General features: G+C 37.6%; 1 protein-coding gene across 2 annotated transcripts in view; it reads right to left on the reverse strand.

Moving 5' to 3' along the window:
* Window positions 1–1950: 1950 nt before the first annotated feature.
* The window catches only part of LOC6564321 (neuroligin-4, Y-linked), a 75107-nt gene continuing 55409 nt past the window's right edge, over window positions 1951–21648 (reverse strand). For both annotated transcript variants that reach the window (XM_001990261.3, XM_032737579.2), the window contains exons 5-13: window positions 10327–10548; window positions 9373–9570; window positions 8914–9306; window positions 8352–8388; window positions 6307–6519; window positions 4328–4466; window positions 4067–4218; window positions 3847–3959; window positions 1951–3510 (exon numbers count right to left, since the gene is read on the reverse strand). In XM_001990261.3, the coding sequence (XP_001990297.2) occupies window positions 2399–3510; window positions 3847–3959; window positions 4067–4218; window positions 4328–4466; window positions 6307–6519; window positions 8352–8388; window positions 8914–9306; window positions 9373–9570; window positions 10327–10548 (2579 nt within the window). In that variant the 3' untranslated portion in view covers window positions 1951–2398. The remainder of the gene's footprint in view (window positions 3511–3846; window positions 3960–4066; window positions 4219–4327; window positions 4467–6306; window positions 6520–8351; window positions 8389–8913; window positions 9307–9372; window positions 9571–10326; window positions 10549–21648) is intronic.

Consider the following 21648-nt stretch of genomic DNA (forward strand, 5'->3'; position numbering starts at 1 on the left):
TTTTTTTTTTCGTGAGTGTGTGTGCAGCTTTTATCTATCGTTTGCTGCTTTTATGTATCAATGGGAGCATTATAAGGCTCTCAGTTCTTTTATGTAGTTGCCCGACTATCAGCATATTTGGTTAACAGCTGTACATGTGTGTGTGTGTGTATGTGCAGCCATATTTGTTTTATATAAGCAAACATACATTCATCGTATCGCATTGATCCCAGCGCCTTAACTGCCTCTTAAAGTCCTCGTTATAGCCATTTATTTACGATTCTTTTGCATACTTTGTATTTTTTGCGCCCTCAGCAATTTGTTCGATGTCCTTGAAGATATATACATATATATGCTTGTAATGTAATTCCTTCGCACCCAAATGAAAAAGTTTATTTTTGACATTTTTATAACTTTATTAGTACTCAAATTTTGTTTTCCAACTGAAATGTCGTTTTTCAACTGTTTCTTGAACAGGTTTTAACAGTTTTTATTTATGGTTTAATTTGTTCTATATTTGATTTCTTTTTGAGACTTGAATGCTGAACTCTTTCGCACTTTTTCATTCGTACACATTTCTAATGGCATAAATTTGAATTAATTTATGTTTTAATTACATGTATCCTTTTGGGTTTTTCTTTTTTTTTTACCTCTTTTTCAATTATGCGGCACACTATAATTATGCATATATATATATTTATATATATTGGTATTTTTCTGGTATTTGTGTTTTTCTATATTTATGCTAGTTTTACATCGTTACAATTAACTATATATACGCATACACATAAGCTATAGAGCTATAGAGTTTTTCGTATTTATTTCATTTAGTGTATCATTTGTTTTTACGGCCGTTAAATACTTTTTTTTCTGTTATTGCTGTGGTTTTTTGTTGCTTTTTTTTTATGTAATATACAATTATTTTTCACATGCACGCAAATTTAATTGTTATATTTTTCGCACTGTTTAATTTTAATGAACCGCTCCATGACCATTTTTCGCAACTCACTTTCATTTTTAATTACATTTTCGACATTTGCTAGTTAATAGGGTGCTTAAAATTAAAAACTGAACATTCTATATGGTATGTTGTTCGCTCTTATATATTTCCGTCTAATTGAATTTTTAACTATTTGCAGTTGCAATTCTTTCCATCTATACCCTGTACCCATGAGCATGCATAAATGGCAGTGCAAATACAATTAACATTGAAACAATTTCCTAATATCAGGCTGATGAGGGGAAGCTATAGGAGCTAATGATTTTTACATTTTTTAAGTTGGTTTACACATTTAAATAATCATCCGCTTCTGCTAGTAAGTTGACAAAGAAGAGAAATTTAAGTACAGGACTCAATAATTAAAAGTAAATGAACATATGGGCACAGGGTATTTCCTAAGTCCTTCATTGGCAATGCGCGTAATTGTGGAATTTGTTTGGTTTTTGTTGTATTCAGTAGTCGTATATGCATTTAATATTAATAGCTATATAAATATTTATGTAGTTGAGTTAGTCACATAACAAAGTAGCTGCAGGCTTACAATTAGCAATAACGTTTTGTTTTTTATCTCTTTTATAATTGCTACCAACAGTTCTGATTTTAAGGATTTAAGTTTTAACTATTGAAGTTGGCTACACAAGGTTTAAAAGCAGATTTTGAGAGGTATTCTTTTTAATAGGCTAAACATAAACTCGAAATCTTAAAACAATAGTCTGTGCATGGCACAATATGAAAAAAAGACCGCAAAGTAATTTGGTTGCTTTTATTTTTGTGGGAGATTTATTGTTGGATTAGTTGTTGTTGTACAGCTTATACCATATTGTTTTTTGTTTTAAGAGCTAGGCATTTGTATTATTTACACACATACACAATTTGAATTCAGTCTTTGGAAGAATAACATTTATATTGGTTTTTCTTTATACGTACATATATATTTTTATATTATTTTGAAATTGTAGTTTAAAGTTGTGCTACAAGTTTTTATTTAATTTCTGAGAAACCATAAAAGAAAAATCAGATTGTTATGCTAGGAATTAATTGGGAATTGGTCCTAGTAAGAAAATCAAGAGTGATGCAAAATGTAAATCAAATAAAGGAAATGAAACAAATAACTATTTCGGAAAAGTGACAAAATTTAAACTGAACTTTTTCACTTTTTTCTTATTTACAATAAAATGCATGTTGAAATGAACCGTTTTACATAAGTTGCTTAACATTCACAGCTGGCAGCAAAAGTAAAGCAAACTCTGCAACTAATTTAACAGAGTTGATTTAACAGCAGGCACACACACTCACACACACACACACACACACACACACATACACACCCATACACACTAAGTTTGAAACAGTTTGTGGACTGTGCGCTTTTGAGATCATAGCTTATAGATCACATTTGAAACGCACCGTCAATTAATGTCACACACGCAACTCATCCATTAGCGGATGTTGCTGCTGTGACTGTTGTTGCTGTTGCTGCTGCTGTGAGTGCTGCTGCGTTGTTGTGGCCACAATCACTGGCACTGTGGGCGGCGTGGGCACTGGCATGAGGCCTCCTGACGTGGTCAGCACCGTGGTCATGCTTTGATTATGATGATTCTGCATATGTTGCTGATGCGTTACCACATGTTGCTGTTGTGCGGGCGAGTGTTGTTGCTGCTGTTGCTGCGCCTGTGCTGCTGCCTGTGTCTGCTTCATGCAGCTCTTTTTGGTCAGTGTGCCGCACTGATTGCCCAGCACCTGCAGCGCATGCGGCGGCGGCAACATACCACCCCCACCACCCCCACCCTGTCCACCATCCTGCATGGAAGACTTCATGTGTTTTGGGGGCGGCGGTGCACGATGCGGTATATCGGCAAATTCAGGCGGCGGCAGCTGATGATGCTGCATGGCATGATGATGCGACAATATAGTAGCCGGATCGCTTTTCGCGTGTATCGTCAGCGTTTCCAGATCGCCGCATATATTATTCGGCATTTGGCCATTCTCCTGTCGCTTGAGCTTTGTTTGCGTGCGCGGCTCGCTGAGCCGCGTCTTATCCCGCTGATAGTAGACGCCGGCAAAGATAAGCACATTGAGTATCAGCAGCGAGCAGCCAATCGCAATCGTTACGCTCAGCGCTGTAGAGTACGCAGCGAATCCGTCGTTATCCTGTGAGGCACTTGCTGCACCGCCAGCATGATCCGCATCGAGCATGTCATCCGGATAGATTTTTCCGTTGCCGTAGCGTGTGCCATTGCGCTGCAGCGAGGAGGAGGGCGAACTGAGATTCAGCAGCGAAAAGACCTGATTCGTGAATATCGTGTAGTTGCCCATGGCAGCTGCATTGGCACCCCGCGAAGTGTAGGATGGGTTGAGGGGTTTCACGGATGCATCGCTGGCAATGTTGTTGTCCAACTCGTCGTCGTCGTGCAGCTGATGATGCGAAGCGGGCACGTTGTCGCCCCCAGGCTTGTGCAGATCGGGTATTAGATTCAGCCAGAAGGAGAGACGATGCGCGCGATAATGATTCTTTAATTTCGGCTTGGTGTCTGTTTGCAGTGGAGATTAAAGATGTTACAATATTAAAACTAGATCATGCAACAAGTCGACTAACTAACAATTTAATAGAAATGATAATTCGATTTTGACAGCTATCGAAAATCTGTACATATTTTTGAATTATTAAATGAACAGAAATCTAACGCGATGTGTCAAATTTTATGTGAGAATCGATTTCATTATTCAAGTTTAGTTTGTAATTTCAGAATGTTAAGAATCTAATGGGTATAATTGTTTGCCTTTTAACTGTTCATTAATTTAAAAAGGGTTCACACTGTTCAAAATCTCATTAGCTAATTCTTTTGAAACTTTTTCAGTTTACTCACCGAAATTCAAGAATTTCTTATGCACACTCTCATAGGCCGTCCATTCGATGGTCTTGTAGCGACTACGCTCCTGTCGACTCCCATGTTCCGTTTCCATTGGCTCATTTGGATTGCTGAATGTGTGTGCGTAAATTGTGGGTGCGGTGGTGGAAAAGTAGTTGTTGTGGAATGTATATACACAGTTGAGGTCGTTACGACCGCAGACCCAATCAACACTTACCCAGCGCGCACAAAGTTGGACCAGTAGAACATTACAACTTCCGATAGACTGATTTCGGTTTTCGTATAGTTGCGAGTGAAATGATTCAAACCGCCGACGAGTGGTGCACCAAAGATATATGGTAAATCCTCTCCATGAATACAGCCCTGACGCTGCATAAATGAAAACGAATTTAGTAGCATGGATGTTGAGGTTGAATTTTTAAATGGGTGCCATGCAATGAATTTGAACTCTAAAATATATGTATGTGCTATAACTCACCTGCGGATAATCACCGAAACGTGTCTGATAATCAAAGACATATAAATATGAGTTGCGATGATCTGCAGAATGCAAATCGACAGTTTGAGCTGCTGGAGCCACCACCTGTGCATCACTTAAAGCCTCTAGTGTTTCATCGCTGCGAGATACATATACATAGAGGATGAAAGAGACGCAAGTGTTAAAAGCAAATGACAATTTATTGTAGTGCAATTTATCACCTATTTGCCTCATCGAGTTGCATTCAAGTGTACAACTAACAAGCCACTTTGAGTGCCTTTTTCTCTGAACAACTCGCTGTTTACCTGATAAACTATATACCACCGTTCCGCCCCTACAAAGCAGCTGCCTTGAAGTGCCATCAACGTTTACTAAGCCTATTTAGGAAAAATATTCTTTTGGCTTTGCATTATTTTTGACTTTCTCATGTTTTTCCTGCTTGTTTTTTCCACCGTCCCCCGAAATGACTGACGAAAAATTTGAATAAAAACCATTTGCCACATTTGCATACGTATCTGCTCAGCTGCACCGCAGTGACAGCAGCTAGTGCTGCATCCTGCTATTTCTTTCTATATTATTTTATGTGCTAGCACAAAAGTACATTTAATATATGTATAAATATTTTTCCTTGTCAATGGCAGTAAATTTTATTGTTGCAGCCGCCGTCGTGGAGGACTCTTAAAATTCACTGAATGTAATCGAGAATAGGTTTTGTTTACATATTATTTATTTAAAACAAAAACAAATGGTTGTCACATGTGGAAATATTTATAAAAAAAAACACGGGTTTTACATAAAAGAAGAGCTTTGTACGAATTATTGAGTGGAGTACGAATCTGGAAATTTATATTATATTCTGAAATGTGTGTGTTGTGTTTAATGGTAACTGATTTATTTTTATTCACAGGCATTGCTTATCTAATTTATTAAATTCCAACAGACATTTTTACAGTTCATTTGAATATTTGAAGCAGTCTTTAAAATACTTTTTAAACTAGATTTGGCATCAAAAATTCAACTTGTTAATCTGGCCACGCGATGCGCATATTGAAAACTCAATCTCACATATATAAATATTTATATTGATTGCATTTATCGTTGACTTTTTAGAAAATCCATTTGAAATATGCGCACGACTCTCTTTGATACAGCCACATCCTCACCACACCGCCTATTTGCAACCCCTATTGAGCACCCAGCTAGAGATCAAGCGTGAACCGTTTGCTGCTTCATTGCAGGCAACTTAACGCACGTTTGCACATCAGCTGAAACTTTTGCATGGCTCTGGCGGGCATTGGGGTAAAAAGAATACATATTATGTGTACAATGTGGGCGCAATATAAGGAAATCAATTTTTTTGCTTTCTTTTTTGTATTTTTCATAGAAAATGACAAAAATTGTATGCTTATTAAATTATGCATTCAATGAATAAACCCGTGATGACATCGAAAATTCAGCAAACATAAAATGCCTAGCAAAATGCAAATGCAATACAAAAGTCAATTTATATATATGTATGTTGTTGCTGTTGTTGTGGACTGCACTTTGGCGTAGACGCAAACATAAATATTGATAAGTTCGAAAGCAAATCATTTATGATTGCATATATGCAATTTTTTATTAAATTGAATTGAACATTGAATGCAGTGCATTGAGCTCTAAAGCTCAGTCATTACTTATAAGGAATGACAGTGAACTCAAGCTGGCAGGCAGGCAGGCAACAAATTTGCATTTCACCTGCCAAAAGATTGAAATCAAGATTCACTTAAGCCACTTTAATTGAAAAGCACCAGCCCCGTCCAAAAGGAGGTAAGAACGTAGCAGCTCGCATTTAATTAAGAACGAAATATTTATTTGGCGGAGCACTACAATCACTGCCGCAGGACGAAACAATGCTCAGACCCCTTCTGTTTCGCAATAGGGTGGCAGGGGGTGGGGGTATAACAACGGGTTCACGTGGAACAAACGCAATTACTCACCGGATATTAATTGGATGCTGCACCGGCCGTTCCCAGTCCGTGTATTCATTGACAATCGTGGCGAATATCTCGTTCAAATGAAATGTGTACGTGTTGCGTACGTAGGCCTTTAAAATTCTGGAACGTCGATCCGCCTCGATGCCATATTGTACGTCGCCGGAATTGAAGCTGAAAAAGGATTCAGCACGTGTCACACCAGCCATCAGGTCGTATCTGTAAATGAGCAGTGAGTGAGTAAGAACGTGTATCTTCCAATTTATGGATATGCCAAAAAAGGGTTGCTCGCTCCCATAAACTACAGCCACTTCGATTTGGTTACGTGTTGTATAATTTAGATATAGAAATGATAAGAAAATGTTGTCAAAAAGGTTTGCAAAACTAATTCATCAGTTAAAAGTTGCAACAAAAATGTTCAAATTGGATTTGTAAACTCGAGAGCTATTCAGAATATTGTGGGTAGTTCGCACCAATAATAAAAGGAATCTTTCAGTAACTTCAACATTTCTCGAGTTGCACTTCTTAATTTATTTTTGGCAAATTTGCATTGATGAAGTTTTTGTATTTGCTCTGCTGTTTTTGTTGTTATATTTTCTGGTATTTGTTGTTATTTCTTTGATTTTATGTGTTTGCGAAATGTTGTATTTTGTGCTCTTTCTGCATGTGTTTAATGAAATTCCTAAGAAACATATTGAGCTGGCATTCCAATGTGTGTATACTTTATGTTAAAGTTATTTGGAGACATGTGTCTGGTTTTGAGTCTGCATTTCAGTTGCCTCGAAACAAATTACTTTTAAGTGTGCACAAAGCAATATTTACACTTCTGTCGTAGTTGTGGAATTAATAGCCTCTTGGTTACTGACAGCTTACAAAGCGTTGCAAAGGAAATGGTCCGAGTGGCTGGCAGCTATACAACATTATTTAAGTTCATATATGTAAGGCGACAAGTATCGCATGCACTCCCTGGTAAAAAGGTGTTTATATTTTTCGTTATTTTATTATTTAGCACTAACATCACTCTTAAATTTACTTTTTTATTTTCTCTCTCATTAGGGCATCATATAAGACATTTCTAAGTATGCTCATTTCTGAGCACTTTAACTTATCTTTATAAATTTCATTAATTCGCATAAATTAATTAACAGTCTTCTTCCCTTTAGCCATTTATAAATGTGCTTATTAATTCTGCATAAAATAAAATTTATTGTTGCGTGTGACGCGTACTAATTTGTTTCTAACTTCATGTAAATTGTGTATGCTAATTAGTATTTAGTAAACGAAAATGTCACTTGAAATACAAACATAACTTAATTTGTAATTAAATACATCTATGGTGGTTAACCTAAATGTACTAAATTAAATTTATGTTACAAAATCCATTAATTTATTGTTTTTAAATAAAAATATTGTTTTTATTTATTAAAATAGTGTTTCCTCTATTGTTGCTTTATATTCTTACTGAGTGGTTTTTAATAGCATTCCAAACCTGTTAGATTTGTAGCTTTTACATGCGCGGTTGTACATTAATTCTGAAATCGCAGCTAATTAGCTGTTAATGATATGTATTAACAATGCGAAATTCGCCAGCACAAAGTGCATAAATCAAGCAGCAGTGCCAAAAACAATAAGACGTGCCCACAAGCCAGCATACGGCAGCCTTTCCCCAGACCCGCATGTTGTAATTGTATTGCAAAACGAAGTCGCGCATTTGCATGGCTAATGTGCATAAATTAATAACGAAGTGAATGTGTGCCGTGTGTGTGTATGTGTGTGTTACGTGTGTTGTGCAGTACGGTCAACTGTGTGTCGTAAGCCCAAAGCTTATCGCTACCTAAGCTGACGCCATTTTGAATGTTCGCCGCTGCGAGATAAAATCTTTGAACAGCACGCAAAAGTCGGCAGAGTCGAAACTTTAAATTAATTACGTTGCATACTTTTGGACAAACCCCATTGCAGTAGTGGGAGTGCGCGTATGTGGTTAAAAGCAAAAATAATTAAGCAACGTTGGGGAGGCAGAGCTGAGCCGAACCAAGCCGCACAAAACTTACCTTGACAACTTGTTAATGGCTGTTTTTCTCATTAATACTGCATTAATTAAAAACGCCAACACACACGCGTATTTGCGCACAGGTGTGCATAGTGTGTGTGTGTGTGTGTGAGTGTGTGCGTGTTAATGGCGCCAACAAACATGGCAGTTCACAAGTGCACGTCGTCGTCAGTGATATCAGCAGCAGCAGCAGCAGCAGCGTCGAGAGGTTCGGCAAAATGGAAATGACAGAAACGCATTGGATTTTAATGTATTTGATTAAGAATTTGTAAATAAGAATTGGGTTAAGATTCGACAAGCCGCACCTTAAATACTCTTATGTATATACATATAGGAAATATTGTCATGTAAAACACATTTGAATTAAGTGGAAAAATCAAACTTAAAAGGATCTTTTTTATTTTGAATTTTCAGAAATATATTTTGCAATTATTTATATAATCATTAATTAAAAATTATATGCGAATTAATTAAACACTTTTGTCTACAATATATCAGCAATAATTATTTTAGTCTTTAAGTGTATAAGTGCTCAATAGAAAAGCTCTTCAATGTCCACTCACCGATATTCTCCAATTGACCTGGCGTTCCCCAACCGCCAGCTGCAGCAATGCCAGCCTCACCTCCCAGCCCATTGCCAGCGGCAGTCGATGCCTGCGCCTGAGCCTGGGCGGCTGGGGAGCCGGGTGCTGGTGGTACATAGTCGCCGCCATCGATGACAACGCCATCGATGCTGGGTCCGAAGGCGAAGCCAAACTCTGGTGGTCGTATCGGTACACTCAGCAGCTGCTCGAGTGTCTTCTCACGCAGGCACTTCATCAGATGGGCGTGCGGCAAGTCCGAGGCGCAGTTGACATGATGTGCTACAATTGCGGCATACTTGGCCGGATTACTAACCAGGGACCAGGGCGCCAGCCCCGAGCCAGACATGAGCATGGCACGATTGAAGAGCAGTCCTAAGAAGAAGAAGTTGAAGAGTGATAAGGGATTTGAATGGAATTTCGATTTGGTTTTGAAATTACCTTCAGGCACGGCCATGGATGAAATGAGAAAATGCACACAAGCCGCACCGGTGCCATGCCCGGCAAGTGTAATGCTGTTGGCATCTCCGCCAAAGGCCGCAATATTCTCCTTCAACCAGTGCAACGCCGCAATTATGTCCATCAGCCCATAATTAGCGGGCAGCTTTGAATAGCGGTCCGTATTCGCATTTAGAAAGCCTGCAAATAGACGCGGTCATAATTCATTAGATTAGCTGGAGCTGCATCAATGGCAGCAAATGAAAATTTAATCGAGTCTGGCTGCTGGACGTGTTTTTCGCAGCTATTTAAAATGTCAGACACATGGACGCAACACTTGTGAAAATGTGTACAGTCACGCGTGCAAATCATGATGTCAGCACTTCCGTTTCCGTAGCAGCAGCAGCAGCAGCAGCAGTGGGCAAAGGTCTGAATGATGGGCCGGTAGGTGGGTCTGCCTACCAGTTCTAGAAATTGAGGTCACACTAATATGGAGTGCATTTGAATTTTTACCGTGGGTACTTTTTGTACTTGTTGTTTTTTTCAACAAACCAAAAAATTAAACCTATTAAAATTAGATCTACAAATACAAAATACAGAAATAATAAAAATTCTGCAGAAAATAAATATTATTTTTTTTGAGAAGATATTAATTTAATTATGTTTATTAAATAATATCAATGGCTAGACTACGAAATATTTCATTTATTTTAAGTCGCATGAGTTCCACTGTGATTTATATCAATTTTTCCACTACATTGTAACAAAATTAGTTAGATTATTGAATGAGCATTCGCCCCATTGCTGCTGCTGTTGAGCGGAAGTGCAACGGTTGCAGCAGTGACTTAAGAGCGAATCGGACGTTGTACACGTTTGGCTCGTTTCGTTGCACTTAGTCGTCGATGGTGGCAGGCAGCATATCAATTAGTATTAGCATTTGAGTGTGCAAGCACTTACCTAACACGCCGAGGCGATAATTTATGGTTACCACCAATATTTGACCATAGCTGGCCAGCACAGAGCCATCATATGGATTGCCGCTGTTCCACTCGTACGATTCACCATGCACAAACACCAGCACCGGATACTTGGTGGGGCCAGCAGTTGCTGAGGAAGACGAAGAGCTGCTCCCACTGCCAGCAGAGTTGCCGCCACTGCTCGTGGAATCCCGGGAACCAACTGCAAAGTAATTAGAAAAGAGAAAAAAATATTATTACAAACTAAGTATTCAATTGCAGTTAACGATTGTCTGAAATTGCAGTTGCTCATAATTTTAGTTCAATTGTTTTCAGCTAAAAAAAAGAAAGAAGGAAAACAATTGTATAATAATTGGGGTTGCCAGCGGAGCAGATAACTGTTTGTAATGGTCGCTGCATTTTATGGCTTTTATCGAGTTAAATTTCGTCGATTGATTTTTGCCAAGTTTTCAACTCGATAATTTGCATTTAAATGGCCAGTTGTAAAGGCTTTGGCTTCAATTCAAGACACATCGGTCATTAATCAAAATTGACATGAATGTCTTAAGGGTAAGTTTTCGACGAAAAAAAAAACGATGCCTGTCAAGTGTCTTAGAGTATAGGTAAACAGGGTCTTGGAACGGATTTGTTTGTCGAAAGCGCAAGACAAATGAGCGTCTAAGCCGAAAATAGGCAAATTACTGGGAAACAACTCTTTTGAATGTCGGTCCCAAAATATCAACGCAGACACGCAGAACCTCAGCTATTGGGAACGTTTCTGAGCTCAGCACTTTTCTTCACTTTCAGGCACAAACAAAATCAATGCAGGCAACTTTGTCAAAAGCGTAAAAAGGTTGAGTGTATACATGTACGAGGGTATTAAGGAGCGAAAAGTAAGAGTTGGGTAAATGTAGGGATTTATACCGCTTACAGTTTGACAGATATCTATATTGTTGGAAAGGTTGCACATGTGAAAAGGTAGTAACACTTTAACTGTTGTTAAACGATGAGATAAGAAAGATATGAGGAACATAGAAATGACAAATAAATAGGAAGGAAAACACGTTAATCAAAAACAGATTTTTGTTGGTTTAAAATCAAAAATTGGAAGTTAAAAAAGGTAAATAATAAATCGAATTTAATATGCTGTAATAAAAACTTAAATATTTGAATATAATACTTGACGGTATTGTCTTGTAGGCCAAGCCCTCGAGTCGAGTTTTCTAGGCCAAGCTCATGCTTTTCCACTGCTCCACTTTTACAAATTTAATTCAACTAAGAATACAAAATTGCACTCAAAATGCATTCATCACTGATACTCACACACACACACACATATAGAGATATATATCTAGTGCAGCAGCAGTATCTTGGGTAGATACATATCCATACCACATGTATCTGAGTGCATGTATCTGCTCGAGTCAGCAGCAGCAGCAGCAGCAAAAGCTTTGCCACATGGCAAGCCTGAACAAAAGCCACAACAACAAAGATAACAAAAGGAATATGACCCATGAATTCTTCGTGCATGTATATAAAACTGTATTTTTTTTGGCCAGTCTTTTCTTCCGTTTTTTTTTTTATATATAAATATACCATATATACTGGAACAAAAGAACTTGCTTAGCAAAGCGGAAAAAGAGTTGCGTGTGGGGAATGGAGGTCTGAATGTTAGAAGTGGCAAAACGAGCGCCATACTCCGCTTAGAGGATAGGCAGGCCAAGGCAGAAGCAAGTTACTGTGTCACTGACTTTTATAAATAGCGCCAGGCATGACACGAGTCACAGACAATGAATGCCACATGCCCAACTTGCCACATCAACTTGCTCAATCTGTAGCGATCTCTGTCCTATTTCCTCTCTCTCTCTCTCCCTCTCTCTCTCTATCTCTCTCGCTCAGCAATGTCAATATCTATTTAAAGTCTGCTTGCCGCACAAAGTCACATTCACACCATGCTCGCTAATTCGATGAGTTTCATTCGCTGTTGCTGCTGTCAGTAGTCAGTTTTTAGTCAGGTGTAAAGTTAATGACTGTGTTTAAGCCGCAGCCAACGCCCACGCACACAGTTCAGTTGCCCCACAGTTAAAGTCACAAAATCACAACGCTTTTGCGAAACTTAACACATAAATGACAGCCGCAAATCTTTCGCTGAAATTTGGAAAATTGTTCCAAAACTTCTCGCCAGATGACATTGAATATTCATATATTGCATATATTTGTACGATAAAGCTTTAAATATACTTTGATAACGGTTTTTGTTATACAACCAGTTGATTAAACCATTGTTCGTTTATAAATAGAGAAATATTCAAGATTGACTTCTCCCAGTGGACCTCGACTTACTCGAAGCACTTCTTTGTGGTTTGCTTTTTCTTTTATGACAATCTTAGCACATAACAGTGTAAATATGCCATAAAAGAGCAAGTACTTGTAGTATTAGTGATTGAAAAAAAGATTGAAATAGTTTCGCTTTTGTTTAAATACAATTTTTATAATTTCAATAAATGCTGGCAAACGGCAAAGTTTAATTCAGTTTTTTTTATTCGATACATTTTTGTAAGGAGGCAAATTTATGAAATTACTCTTCTAGTGAAAACTTGTAGTTCGTGTAGCCTTTAAAATATTTTCAAATAAATAGTTTGCTGCTACTTGCAAATGAGGCGCGAAATTACAGCAATTTGCGGGGGCAAAAGGCTTGACAGCCGCGCGACATGCAAACAGCATTTAAAACTTGTCTTGTACGAAAAAAGAGTAGAAACCCTAGCTGTAAAACCTCAAGTAAAAACTTTTGATGGTATTTCAACATGGCGGATCTGACAGCAATGGCGACGTCTGTGTACTGTTTGCATGTCGCTGCACCCGGGGGTGCTACTTACCCGAAAACTTTATGACAGCACCGAGAAGTCAACAGACATACAAAAACTTGCCACGCCCCCACCTTTTCTCACACCCTCCTTCCTCCGCCTCCACGCGTACAAAGCGCATAAAGAAACGGCAACTGTCTTCTATGTTGCCTAAAAACTTGTTAAATATGTAGTTGCTGGCCTTGCCTCGCTTCCTTCATGTTTTTGCCGCATAATTTCAGCAAATGTAAATATTTTGTGCAAATAAATAGAAACAAATGTTATGTACGTCCTGCAACATGCAGAGGGGGGAGGGGGGTTGTCGAGGCGCGCATAACAAATACGAAGACAAGAGCTGTAACTGGCAAAAACTAATGCGACTTTCGGGGCTTGTTAATAACTTGAACATGTTTTAATTCACATGCTGGCTGCCCCCGCCTCGGTCCTGGTAGCATATTTACCCCATTGCCAGCGCGGCACTTATTTGCAGCGGGATAAATCTGAATACTGAGTGTCAAAAATATAGACATTCCACGGCAAGAGGCAAGTGGCAAGTGGCAAGTTTCATCTGCCTAAACGTGCACCCCTTTTTGTATGCCGCTTGGGGCATGTCTCTTTGCAGCAGTCAACAGCTCTCATGTTGTGCTCGGCTCGCATAAATTTAATCATATTTTCTGGCTACAATCTGCACACGCATAAACGCCTAAAGGGCAAATATTCCTTGCGGCTCTTATGTGTGTGGTAATAATTCCCTGAAACCTTTAATTAATACCACTATAAATAGAAAATGTATACAGTGTGTAAATGAAGCTAACATAATACCATTTAAAGCTTATATTTTCATTAAAAATTTCTTAAATATAATCATCAATCATTTCTGGTCTACTCTATTCGATTGTTCAAAATTATTGATATGTGAAATAGTATTTTCTTAGTTTAAAAACGAGGTAATATCGTACGTTATAATGCAAAATATATAAGATGTATAATATATATATTTAAATTTAAGTTTTAAAAGCGCAAAATTAATTTCTTTTCTTTCGAAATTAGAACACTGATTGTAAAAAATATAAATTCTCGTTGACATAACAAGTTTGCTCTTATTTTAACTTTTTCATTAAGCCAAAGCTTTAATTTTTAGTTTTACTATTTGCAATGCACGCAAACAAAAATCAATCCAAAAGAAAAAATAAGCATTCGAACGAACATAAGCGTCTCTCAGTCAAAGACTACATGGAGAGCATCTTCAATCCAAAACTAGGTGAAATCGATATACTTTAGTCATTGTCTTGCCTTTTCTCAACTTTTGCTTTGTCATATCGCCTGGCTGCGGTCCTTGATTCGCGTGTAGAATACTCAACCCCCAGTGCATTGTGCTGCTTGCGCTTTCAAGAGATGCTACCACAATGCTCGAGAATGCTAGCTCATTTCTTTTTATGGTATTTCGACGAAATCTCATTTTGTTACTTTGCAAGTTTAGTGTCAAAGTGGGGTGCGCCTTGTGCCACATTTCAGCTACAGTAAATTGTCGTGTTTACTGAACCAAGCACAATTACAGTGAAAGCGATATATGTAAAAATCGATATACTTTTCGGAAGTATTCAGTTTAAAGTTGTCCAGATTACAAATAGTTTATATTATTTTTAGTACATATATTTAATATATAACTGGTTCTTGTTTTTCGTCACACTCCTGGGAGAACTTCTCAAACCGTCGCATACTACACAACACAGGTTGACTTTAAGTGCTGTTAAAACATATTTGTTGACTACCAAAAATAAAAACGAGTTTTTTATTTTTATTATTATCGATTTAATAAATTGCAAGTTTTCAGCGCGCTTTGTTTTTTATGTCTTCGATTTAAGGTTCAGTGGACTTTTGGCTTGAAAAATGTGCGCTAAAAATCGAGTTTGATGTTTTTTTCTGCTGACACAGTTGCGAACACGGTTGTATTTTTATTACTCTGTGACTTTTTCCATTGAATTTTCAGCATTTGGACAGGATAGAGGATACACTAAAGTGCATTTTCAGTTTTGTAGTTTATTACTTGCGCTTAAGTTTTTGGTCTTTTTAATGGCACTCGATTCGCTCGGCGCCGGCTTTCGATTTTTATGCTGTGTAAAACCTGCTGTGAATTTGCTGTTGTTGCTGGGATTTTTTTCCTTGTTTTTAAATTGCGTTTATTCAATCGCACAAATTTTGCTGATTGGACGAAGGTGCTTAAGCGATATAGGGGATTAGCACAAACATGTTTGACCAAATTTTTTGTCAAAATAAAGAATTTCTGATTTTACGTGTCGAAAGCGAAAAGTTTGCGCTACATGTTAAAAAAAAATTGTATAGATGGAATTTAAATCGGCTTGAAGAAAGATTGGACTCTTTTTTTTTAACAAAATATGTTTCAAGGGGAAGTTGGAATTATGCTTCTGAGTTCATAATTTGTTTGAAAATCTTTCAAGTTTTTCTACATTAATATAAGAGCTAACTATCTAGACAGTGGAATTAGTTAATATAAAAATAAAATACAATAATACGATTTGAGCAGTAATCTGTCATTTAAATTGGGTATAGAAGAAATCCATAATAAATTCAAACCAAAAACCGATAGTTTGTCAAGTTTTGAATGTTGTTCAATAATATTTAGTTTTTAAATTAGCTGAGAGGCAAATTTACTTCTGTATAAATATTTCAAAGTAAATAAAATGCCCTCAAGTAGGCTAAGCCAACTGAGGTCAAAGGCAGCACAAATAAATATTCGATGTATGGTGTTTAACTTATCTGCACAAGTGAGCATGTGAATATTCACGCATATATCGCTGTGTGAGTGTGTGGGTAAGTAAATGGACTGTTGAATGCAGAAAGTCATTGAAAGTTACAGTTAACTTGCAACTTTTGAACAAATTTAATGCAAAAGTTTGCCTATGTCATATATAACTTGCGTTTATTTTAAGGACAAGATCCCAACGAATTTGCTAAAGTTTGTAATGCTTAAACTGCTTATGCAGACAAACTTTGGGTTAAATCAATGTGAGCGCGACTTTTGAGTTGACGTTAAGTACTGTTAACTAGCTTAACAGATACATTTTCAAAATATAATTGTGCACATTTATTATGTTGTCTTCCTTTTCCCGTGCTGGCTATGCTACACCTTATTGCCTTATCGCTAGCACATTTTATTTTTTAGTTATATCAAGCTCTGAAACGTTGAGCTCTTACGGAGCCTTTTAATCTCGAGTAATCGGCATAACAAATGCAAAGCCTGATAATGTTAATAAGTTGAACATGCGAGAGTCACAAGGCTTTATATATGGCATGTACTTAACATATATGTTATCAGAGCTACAGGAAACAAACAAAATGTCAAAATGGCGCCACAGTTGAGAGTCGAGGGCTAAAAATTATGATTTCGTCATGCAAAATGCGGCTAAACAGTCATAAATAAACACGCAGCACACACACACGCATACCCATAAAAGAATAATGAGTGTATTTCACTGACAGAGAGAGAGAGAGAGAGAGAGAGAGAGAGAGAGTAAGAGAGAGAGAAAGTGAAAGAGAGTGGGGTAGTGGGAGAGTGTATGAAGTTATCACGTGACTCCTTACGCACATTGCAGGCCATAAATTACAAAGTACTTTAACCGCCAAACTCAATTTACATTCATATACGCACACACACACACACACACACCAGCAAACTCACCAATACACGCACACACACGCTTTTGCACCCACACTGATAACAACAAAGTAAATGAGAAATATATGTGAGAGAGAAAGAGCGCAAGCCAGTGTAAGACAAAATAAAAATAAATATTGTTGCATTAAGTTAGGCGCACCAAAAAGTTTACGATGCTTTACGTGCACCCATCACCACCCACATTTAAATGCCGATATATCATTAAAAAAAGTAAGAAAATAATAATAATAAAGGGCAGTGCAAGAGAACGGCACATTAAAAGGCGCACCAAATGGGAACTGCTTGCCCTTATTTTTACCTTCAGCTTCTGCTTGTTGTTTTTGCCGGATTCCTTTGCACTTTTATAACCCACAAAATAAGATTTTTATTGCACAGCCCCTCAGCGTCGCGTCGTCTCGCACTTCATAAAAATTTAAAATATTATGATGACTAACAGACACGTACTCAACATATTGCTCACATACACATAACACACATGTACATATTTTTTGAGGGGGCGTCCACTTTATGAAATTTGAGTTTTCGCCGTTGGCTGAAATTGGCAAAAATCATAAGGTCTGTAAATTTGCACCGTATTATTGTACCCCAGCCTTTTGTATGATATATGCATATTTGTATGTATTATTTATTTTAGTATTCTGTGCGCTCATTTAATGCTGACTGCGCTGCAAACGATGCGTTGAAGGGTAATTGCTCCACAAATGTCTCAATCTTAAATTGTTTGGAAAGGTGAATGAAAAATCTTTCCAAGTTATTTTGAGAATGTAAGAGCTTTGTGAAAAAAATTCAAATAAGTATGGAAAGTGCAAGAATACTTCAAATATTATATATACAAGATAAAGGAGGAAGTAATGAGATGCTAAAGGAAATCTTGAACTTTGGATACAAATTATCAAAAGTCAGAATTCCCACAATTGTCAGTATTTTTTTTTAAACAACTTAATGGCTTTCTGCGACTTGAATCAAGCCACCAATAATTTATAGCTTAATTAAGTATCCCAACTAATTGATACGAATGAGCTCTTTTCTTTGACAACAGTAATAAATTGAATCTACTTTGAGCTGTTACAAGATTATATCACTTGCAGCTAAAACTACAGCTCATTTATAAAATAAATACACCTTTCACCAAGCTTTACACCAACGTTTCCTTGAAAGTTGAGCACGTTTGCTAACAATATAATCAACTGGCTAACTTACGCTGGGTATACATAATGTATACGCTTGAAACACGGTAAAAAATTATGGGCAGCGCTGTAAAAGTGGAACAGTGTGAGGAGCGGAGTGGAAAAGACTGATACTACAGAGAGGCAGCTGGCACTGAATGCCACTTAATCTTAATACATTTTACAGTTTAACCCATGCATCAGCTTAACTGTGGCTTAACTTACCGCAAGGCAAAGCTGCTCGGTACCATTTTGCATACACTTACATAAAAGTGGGTGTGTTTGTGTGTCTTTTTAAGCAACCCAATATGAGTCAGACACCTGACTCTAAAATCTCTTAACTGGCACAAAGCAGGCCAAAATGAAAAAAAATCAATGGCCGGAGCGAAAGAAATGGGAAAAATAACAAAAAAAAAAAAATGTCTGGATCAGAAATGGAAACCCAGTTACTCCTACAATGTTGTTGCAAATTGAAATATGCAATTTGTCGTAAGAGATTTTGTGTGGCAGCAGTAAGGTCTCCTTTGGCCCACCCATCCTGCCAGTGCTGTCCTCTGTCGTTGCCTGCTGTGGCCTGGGCTGCACTTTTCAATTTCAACGTATTATCGGTTAACAGCATTATGTCAGCGTTCAGGCGTAAAAGTGCTTAAGAAAATTGCAGCGAAATAAAAATGGGTATAAGTAGAAATTGGTTACTTTGCTGCCATCGCCAGACTCTACTCCTTGCTCTCCCTCTCCCGACTGCAATCGAAACAACTGAAGTGGTTTAACGCCATGCTAACTCTTAATGGTTATTCCCAATTCTTTTTCTGGATTTTTCTTCTCCAAGACGATCGACCCCACATCATCCATCAGTGCTGGCAGCTTATGTGTGGCAAAATGTGCCACATAATTGCGTTCCAGTTACATTTTGAGCACAATTCCGTATTCTCCTGCTGCGCTGCACTCGTTACAATTTTGAGCAGCGTGCGATAAATGTTCTTACAATGTACCTGGCCACCATGGCATAATATTCTTCTTTTTTTTTTTAATATACTACTCTGTAAGCATTGAAAAATGTGTAAGCAGCAGATTATGAAGGTGTGTTGCATTAATGAAAAAAAGAATTGGTTGCCTCCGAGAAAATTATATAGTCTTGAACATTATCAAATGACAACCAATTCATAATATTGAAATGCATAGATTCTAAGTGCATTTCTTGAGGGTGTTCATGAAGATTTAGACAATTATTGGCCCATTCGGTAGGTATCATCTTTTACGTAGTGTAATCTAATTGCATATTTTATTAATTTAACCAGACTAGGTATGTCTTAGTCGAGCGATTTTTTAGTTGTTCAATGCGGCACTTTAATAATATCCGTTTAGAGTGGGTCGGCGCTGGGCTTAGTGAGCTTAACTGTAATATTATTGATGGCTAGCACATGTCGAGCTCATCAATAACTAACATGACATATACGTAATATACGCAAATGGGCAAAATCAAATCATACTGCACGTGGCCCATCATCAATTCACAGAAAGAGGAAATTGTCAAATATTAATGGACGTCAAGTTAAGAGTCTATTTGTTGCTGTTTTTATCTATTGCTACAACTATTCGAAAGTGTTTTCATTTTTTCGGCTAGTTTGATTGATAAATTTACTACCCACCCACTTCCCATTCATTTTTCTGTCTTCTTTTCGATGGTTTTTGTTTGGCTTCGTGTTATGCCCACTGCTTGGGCATTTTTGTTATGGCTTCTTTAGTAAATTATGGCCACTTCCGTTTTTGCTGCCAGTGTCTAATAAACTCCCCCACTCTCACTCTCTTTTTCCGCGTGTGCGTGGGTGTGTGTTATGGCTTACTTATGAGATTCCTGTCTGCTTTCGCTTTCTGTTTTCTGTTATATTTTTATTTTTTTTGCTGCTGCCAAGTTCACTTTTGCCGGCCACCAAAACAAATTGACGTAAGTCGTGTGTAATTTATAATGAAATATTGTATACAGCTCCTTGGCAGTTTGGCAGTCGAGTATACGGAAGGTAATAAATGACACTGTTTGTCCTCTCAATGTATGTGTGTGTGTGGGTGTGTGTGTCCAATTCACTTCAGGCTAATGGTGTGCAAACGAGTGTGAGTTGCTGTTTGTTCATATGCGAATAGTTATGCTTGTCAGTTATTGAATACAGCGAACATATTGACACACTAAATAGCTTTAAAAGCCGAAAGAAAACATTTTAAAATTCGCCTTATATTTTTGCGGAGCAAACTTACATACGTTTATAAAGAATATATTTGTTCATATAAGTCATAAAGCAATGTCAATGTCCTAAAACAATATCAAACGAATGTGTTTCTTTTTGAATGCTTAAGATACACATGCCTAGAAAATGTTTTTCTTGTAATTAAAGTTATTTTGATTTTTATAGGGCAACCTTCCCTGTAGAATTTTCAGCATTAAGTGTAATAAAATATATTTGATTTGATTTGATAAGACTCATTAACAATTAAATAAATGTTTAGGCTAAGATCTGTTTAGTTTAAACACAAGATTTGGCACCTTAGAACAAAACTGCGTGTTGCTGCAAATGTGAATGAATTGAATTCCACACAATAAATTGCTAGCAATCCTTGCAATGCCGTTGGCTGTTGCTTGAAATATAACTTTCCAACTGCTCACTTTTTTCCCCTTTGTTTCTATTTGCGTTTTCTTTTTGAGTAAACATGCCTTTGAATTTTTGTGCCACCGGGCGTATGCCTAATGCACACGTGGCATGCAAAATAGCAGTCAGTAACGCCCCGTGATTAGACTGAGACATGCTAAGTGCACTCAGACACAGACGGGACAGAGTGGCAGACGGGATTCCGAGGCGGTTTATTATTGGCAGGATAATGGTCTTAGTGCATGCCATGGAAAAGTGGCTATTCTATTTGCCATTTTCGGTTAGCTTGTTGGTGTATTTGTTGCGGCTTTGCCACATTCACCATTTCAAATTGCATACATTTTTTTTTTGTCGACACTTAATTGCGGTTTATTGAGTAGGATTGGAGGGGTATCTGCAGGGTAACAACTTTTGAGTATGCTGGCAAAATAAATTTGAGCTGTTAAATTGAGTTGTAAAGAATGTCAACATTGTGCTGGACCCCTTCGGGCACGTCCAATTATGAACTTTGACTTATCAATTTCTTGGGAAAAGGCCCGCACAGCTGCGTCATCGTTGGATGAAAGGACATGGCTTCTGGTTCTTATTTAATGCGCAATTTAAATTCAATGCTTTCGTCCTTTCAGCACACTCGTGTGTGTCTCTGCGTGTGTGTGTGTGTGTGGACTACACTTTTCTGGGTTAAGTGGCCATTGAGAAGGTGAATTTTTCGACCATTTTGCTGGAGTGTGACAAATTTTTGATGCATATTTTATGACATGCCATTGCTTTTGCTCATGTGTATGGTGTGTGTGTGCGATGAATGTGTGTGTGGTCTATGAGACGTAAGTCACAAAATGTGTCCGTCTTGAGGGTTGGAAGTAAAAAGCTAAATAAAGCATATTCAATGCGTTGCACTTGAAAACAAAAGCAATCGCTTTAAGGCGCAATTTTCTGTGCAAATATTGAATATTGAAATTTACATAAGAGCAAAAACTG

Source organism: Drosophila grimshawi, unplaced genomic scaffold (assembly GCF_018153295.1).
Source record: "Drosophila grimshawi isolate 15287-2541.00 unplaced genomic scaffold, ASM1815329v1 contig_311, whole genome shotgun sequence".
Classification (NCBI taxonomy): Eukaryota; Metazoa; Arthropoda; class Insecta; order Diptera; family Drosophilidae; genus Drosophila; species Drosophila grimshawi.